At 40.7% G+C, this 6,493-nt stretch overlaps 1 protein-coding gene across 1 annotated transcript; it reads left to right on the top strand.

The window, feature by feature from the left end:
- Nucleotides 1–298: 298 nt before the first annotated feature.
- Nucleotides 299–3,668, top strand: LOC147632628 (rac-like GTP-binding protein 5). Its single transcript, XM_086807431.1, has 7 exons — nucleotides 299–1,200; nucleotides 1,655–1,742; nucleotides 1,871–1,980; nucleotides 2,280–2,343; nucleotides 2,430–2,494; nucleotides 2,835–2,900; nucleotides 3,251–3,668. Exons 1-7 carry the CDS (start codon nucleotides 1,102–1,104, stop codon nucleotides 3,347–3,349), a joined length of 591 nt encoding a protein of 196 aa, XP_086663557.1. The 5' UTR covers nucleotides 299–1,101; the 3' UTR covers nucleotides 3,350–3,668.
- Nucleotides 3,669–6,493: the final 2,825 nt, after the last annotated feature.

Here is a 6,493-nt window from a genome sequence, read left to right as displayed (position 1 = left end):
GAATCTACCACATACCTATATGAAATTCATGTGATGATACATGGTGGCCAACAACTGAATTCATTAAAATCAATGAAATGGGAGAGTAGCCAACTGATTTAACCTCTCTCCTACCTTGTGTAGGTATCACAAAATAACTAACAAAAGGAAAATACCATGTGTGTGTGTGTGTGTGTGTGTGTGTGTGGGGGGGGGGGGGGGGGGGGGTGATGAATGGAGTGTGACTGTATGTGTGTGTGTATGTGGGTGTGGGAGCTCTCCCTCCACCAACGTTCATAAAATGAGCTTTAGGCCCGTGATCGATCTCTCCCTCTCTCTCCCCACCCACCCACGCACACACCCCTTTCTGTTATTCTTGCCCTTCAAAGCTTTCCTTCTTTCCTTCTCTACATTGACTGCCAACGCCTTGTCCTCTTTTTCCCTCCTCCCCCCCGTGCCTTTCTTCTGCTTTTTCTGCTCAAATTTGTACCCTCCTCTCAATCTGTTGGCAAGAAGAGTGATCCTCTCTCGGAGAGCTCTTCCTTCTTCTCCAGTCTTTTCCAGCTGTTTCTGCACACACTCTCTCTCGCGCGCGCACACACACACACACAGAGTCACACTTGTGTTGTTTTGCTTGTCTGTTTTCCTTTGTCCCTACTCGCTTCAAATAAGCCTTTTTCTGCCTTTCCTCCCCCCCCCCCCACCCCACCCACTTACTGTGTTATCCAACCTCTCCGGCCACCTTCTCTCATTCCCATTGCCCAACGTGCCCACTTGTGCTCTCAGATCTGAAACAAAAAGCCCTCTTACACTCTTTTTAACACTCTTTGGTGAACCCTAGACAGGCCATTTGCAGGGAAATGTGGGCCAATTCTACTCTCTCTACAGCTTTCCCATCATCTCACCACACGGGGAAGACAATTAGCTTGCATAATGAACGAAATTAGCTTGCACAGTGTGGGTAATTAGCCTTCTTAGTGGGGATAATTAGTTTGCATAGAGAAGTATACTTGGTTCCCAAAAAATTCAAACCCTAAAGGGCATTTGCAACCCACATTGGCTTCAAGAAGTAGCAGTAGAGCGCCTTCATCATCATTACCATCACCATCATCATAACCAGTCATGAGCACCTCCAGGTTCATCAAATGTGTGACTGTCGGCGATGGGGCAGTGGGCAAAACTTGCATGCTCATCTCCTACACCAGCAATACTTTCCCCACTGTGAGTTTATTTCTTCAAAAAATTAATTTAAAAAATGGTTCTCTCTTCAAAAGTAGATGTTTTTTTTTTTGGTTCCTCCCTCCCCCCCCCCAATGCAGGTTTCTTCTAACAAACGTTTAACCCTAACCCACCTTGAATTTTTGGCTCCATAGAGGCCACTCTAGATGAAAATAATGGCAAATCTTCCTTCTGATTGATGATCAGAAATATAATAATCACAAATTCTTTTATGAACTTGAAAGGACTTCTTACAAAAAGGAAGTAAATGGCTAACTCAGCATAAATTTTGGCACTATCTTGGCCACATGTCCTTCATAAGAACGGGGACACATTTTGATGAATTAAGACATTTTAAAAGAAAAAATACTGGCAAATTATAATGTGCAAAGTAGGGCATCTTCTGTGGAAAAAGGATCTTATTAATCTATCTCACAGTGGGTTTGGTATTTTGCAGGACTATGTGCCTACAGTGTTTGACAATTTTAGTGCAAATGTGGTAGTTGATGGTAACACTGTGAACCTTGGTCTGTGGGATACTGCTGGTAAGCTCTTCTCTAACACTCACATCTTTTTTTTTGGCAAATGGGGGAATGCCCACAGCCTTTGTAATTTCTCTTTTCTTGAAACATCCTGATAATCTTCTTATTTTCTGTTTTTAATTGCTTTCTAGGTCAGGAAGACTACAACAGATTGAGGCCTTTGAGCTACAGGGGAGCTGATGTCTTCCTTCTTGCTTTTTCTCTCATCAGCAAGGCCAGCTATGAAAACATAGCCAAAAAGGTGAGCTGATGTCTTCCTTCTTGCTTTTTCTCTCATCAGCAATATGAAGATGTCATTGTTCTGTGAGATGTCTACATGCCCACTTTCAACATGTCATTTACATGGTGGTGTCGATGCTTTTTGGATATTCATGTGCTCATGGCAGCTGGAGATTTGCTTGGAGATGTTGTGTGACTATGTATGAGCATGCCTATTATGGATGAGGACTGCATAAAGTTGCTAAAGGAGGGGGCTTCCCATGTGTATGAGGGTATTATGATCAGTTTATGGCTTAATCATCTGTACATTTTTTCATGCAGTGGATTCCTGAATTGAGACATTATGCTCCCAATGTCCCTGTTGTGCTGGTTGGGACAAAGCTGGGTATGTCTTTTGAATTCTTTTTTTTTTTGGACTTTGGATATTCTTTATTCTAGAGTTCTAGAGTGTTCCTGATCACATGACCGCAGATCTTCGTGACGACAAACAATTTTTCACTGATCATCCTGGAGCAACTTCAATCAACTCAGCTCAAGTAAGACCTCTGTTTTGACTGCTCGTACACTAGTTTATTTCATAACATAAACATAGCGCAGGAATGTGTTGATGAGTGAACATTGGATGATTCACCTTATGAATGTACTTATGCGAAGGAAGAGAATATGAGGCCTAAGTTGATGTGCAGCTTTATGGGTGCTGATATTGGATGGATGGTATGGTATTCTAGCATATGTGCTCAAGGTCATGTATGGCCGATATGGTACAAGGGTCATGTACGGCCATGATGGTCAGAAGGGCTTTTTCATGTATGCCATATTTGAGTAGTTATATGGCTGAATTTGTATCACACTGAATTTATTTTATATGTGGGACAGGGTGAAGAACTTAGGAGGCAAATAGGAGCTGCCGCCTACATCGAGTGTAGCTCCAAGACGCAGCAGGTACTTACTGTTCTAAGTAATGAAGGATCCTATGCACATTTTTTAAAGCAGTTTGTCCAAGCTTACAGCTTTATAGTAGTTTTTGCATATATAGGAGACATGCCATGATGCTAAAGATGCTAAAGACTTATTTGCTCTCAAAAAATAAGAAAATGTATTTTCTAGCAGTTCGTCATACACAAGAGGCATCCCATCCACATCCCATCCACAAATTTATCACATATAAGCTTCCCATGTGTTTAATTTAAAGCATGTATGCACAATCAATATAGCATTCCATCAATGATGAGAGGCACAACATTATGTGTTTTTAGCATGCATCTTATTTGAAAATTCTGTTTTTGCTGCAGAATGTGAAAGCTGTGTTTGATGCAGCAATCAAAGTGGTGCTACAGCCACCGAAGCAAAAGCGCCGCAGAAAGAAGCAGAAGAATTGCACAATACTGTGAATGAAGGTTACCCTCAAAGGAGTTCCCCCTCATCATCAGGCTACTCAAAGTTAATGATCTCCTAAACCTGCACTAAACCCTTGTTTGAGTTATTGAGCAAACTCTTGTTAGACCCCTTCACTTGCTAAAACACCATTGTTGACTTTCCACTCTCGTGGGCTCTCCATAATTGAGCTGTGAAAGAATTTCTACCACTTGGCCTGATTTTTGTAATATTGCTAGGTTGCATGGTTGGAAAATTAAACCCTAGCCAGTATCTTCAATGTAAATGCTTAACTGTGTCTTTATTATTTGATTACAACCTAGACAGTTTCTTCAATGTAAATGCTTTACTGTGTCTTGAGTATTCAAGCATAGCAACACCTTCAATTGCTAAGTGTTCCAAGTGCTTTGTAAACTTGTGTGTACCTGCTGCCCTCCTTAGGCTTGTACAATCCATCCCATTTGCTTAGATTGTAAGAATTTGCACATTATATCTTAATCAAACATTTTGATGAAAAAGGAATATACATGTAAGAGGGTGTAAGAGGGTACAAAAAACATAGGAGCCTGCTAAAAGCTTCTATGATCCAATGACCACCAAGCATTTTTTTGTAAATCTAATTGGGGCCAATCTAAATTTGCACTTCAACATCTGATTTTTTAGATCATTTGAAGCATTTAAGTCTTCTTAAACAAGACACTGTTTCACACCTTTATCAAATTATAACAGCTTTTCTACAGAGTAGTTTTCTTGTTGTTAGTATCTTCTACTGTTACTTGTTCTTTTTGGCATAAGAAATATTACTTGTCATCTTCTTTTCTTGATTGTGTGGTCATAGACTGTCTGTCTTAGTGTTGAATGCCCATGGGACCCTTTAAGTGTTATTGAAGAGGCTGTGGGTTGTTGTGGAGCGGTTGCTTTCTAAAATTAACATGCTCTAATGTGATGTACAAGTGTTACTGTGATACTATCTAATGTGATGTACAAGTGTTAATGTGATACTAATGCAACATATTTCATCTATTAAAAAAAAAGGTTTTAAAAGAAGTACAAAGCAACAAAGGGTATGTATCAAAATTGGTGAAATTGAATTTTATACATTGTCTCCATACATTTTCTTGTCTTTTCTACAAAATGACTTCAAAACTTAGTAGAGAAGTGCGAGCAATTTAGGTATGACCAAGTTTCCTCATGAAACTTCATATCACAATTGATGTATTTTTATTTTTCTACTCATCAGACGTAAAAGATATCTCTACAGACAATGCTATGGTTATGATTTTTAGCTTTGATCATAATGTTATGCATGAGAGCATCACCACATAGCCAAGCCTTGGGATAAAGGCACATGTAAGCATAATAATTTTGCGTAGATAGAACAACTATTTATAGTATGTGAATATATTATGAGGAGTAATTTATATAATATATATTCCCATGTTTTTCATTAATTAGAAATTCTCCGGGATAGATTTAGATTGGATTGCTTTCGTGAATCCGGACGGTCGTAGCCTCCCTTGAACATATGCGATATATGTGATAGTATTGTTTGTATAATCTCGATTAGTGAGAACACTTGAGCCTTGCAAGGTAGAAAGAAGAAGAGGAAGAATGCAAGGGTCTTACCGGCTTGCACCTCTAGCCACTCTTAGTAGAGCAATCCTCTCTTGTGGAGCTCTAGGGTCCTCAACCTTGCCTCCCTTGTTGTCACAAGCCACGCTTCGTAGAGTAATCCTCTCTTATGGAGAGTTAGGGTCCTCAACCTTACCTCCCTTGTTGTCACTCTACAAGGGAGCTTAGCAAATGGGTGGGGAGAAAAGAGAGAGAGAGTTGTAGAACGTTGAACCTCTACTTCAATGCAATGGTGAGTGAGAGCATCGAAGTACAGCAATCCTCTCTTGTCGAGAGCTCAGGTCATCAACCTTGCCTCCCTTATTATCACTACAAGGGATCTTAGCAAATGGGTGGGGAGCAAAGAGAGAGAGAAAGAGAGAGAGCTATTGAAACCTCAACCTCTACTTTGATGTAAGAGCATGGGAGAGAAGGAGAGAGGGAGCAGAGAACTTGTATCAACACACCATCACTTCACCCACACAATCCTTAAGGATGCATGCAACAAAGAAGAGAAAGCATGCAAGCAAACTTCAACCACAAGAGCAAGACACTCAAACTTAATTGTGAGAATGGGATTATGTGATTTCTCATTAGTCAAAATGTCTTATATACAAGACTCATATGTACAATGCCCCAACCACCCAAGTAATCTCTGGGGACCCAAAAGCTAGTCTAGGCTCATTTCCTAGTCTATGTATACACTATCGGCATACACAAGTTGTAAGCTTGGTTCCGACATTACACAAGATGTAAGCTCAAAGATTTTCGATAATCATTTATGTGAAGTGCATTGTGCGGTACAAAAAATATGGCTTGAGAATGTTGCCGCATTTTCGGAGTGATGTTAGCCAAGTGGTTAACATACCCCCCTCCCTAATCACAATTTTGCCTTCAGAATTGGCTCTGAAGCTTCATGATGGGAGTCAATGGTAGAAGCCACTAAAGTTCTACTAGAAGTCGAAATTGGACTTCGTGTACTAAGTGGTGTAGTAGGATATCCAAAAGGTAGTTTCGAACATATCTTTGAATGTGAGCATCCTCTAGCCTTACATTGACTATACTCGCTTCTAGTAGCCGAGGATCTATCGTAGAGTAGGGTCATGCCCTAGACACTTTAATGATGAGCTAACGATGTCGAGCTTAGGCACCTATTGTGCGAAGTATCCTGTCTTCATGGAGGAGGGGTGGTCGAGGCGGAGGTAACCAGGGAAAGTTGAATTGTAACTTCGGGTTCTGCTCCAACTCTTTCTCAAAGCGGTCCCTGGCCCCACTTGGCTTGGAGAAGGTAAGGTTTTCACCACCATGAAGGTTGTTCGCCCATGAGTTTGTGTGTGATTGGGGTAGCCCTAGCTTATGGTTGCTTGTATCACCCTTGCTTCCTCTTGCAAGATGAGCTCTTGACCCCACTAGTTGAACTTCTCTTCTAGATTAACTTTGATTAGGAAAATATCAAGATGATAAGTGATCCTGTTGATATCTAGGGTGAGGTCTGGGTGCTACCTTTATTCTAGGATGTCTCTGTCAATGTCAATGCCATTGAGTGGATC

The sequence above is a fragment of the Cibotium barometz genome, chromosome 13, assembly GCF_041138505.1.
Source record: "Cibotium barometz isolate CiBa-2024 chromosome 13, ASM4113850v1, whole genome shotgun sequence".
NCBI lineage: Eukaryota > Viridiplantae > Streptophyta > Polypodiopsida > Cyatheales > Cibotiaceae > Cibotium > Cibotium barometz.
The sequence above is the reverse complement of the archived record's forward strand: the minus strand, read 5'-3'. Positions and strand labels throughout refer to the sequence as shown.

Bases quoted from the DNA above. Each gene is read 5' to 3' on its own strand.
- LOC147632628 (XM_086807431.1), top strand. From the start codon at position 1,102: ATGAGCACCTCCAGGTTCATCAAATGTGTGACTGTCGGCGATGGGGCA. The intron at 1,981-2,279 runs GTGAGCTGATGT...TTTTTCATGCAG, and splicing joins ATGAAAACATAGCCAAAAAG to TGGATTCCTGAATTGAGACA. The intron at 2,495-2,834 runs GTAAGACCTCTG...TATGTGGGACAG, and splicing joins CTTCAATCAACTCAGCTCAA to GGTGAAGAACTTAGGAGGCA.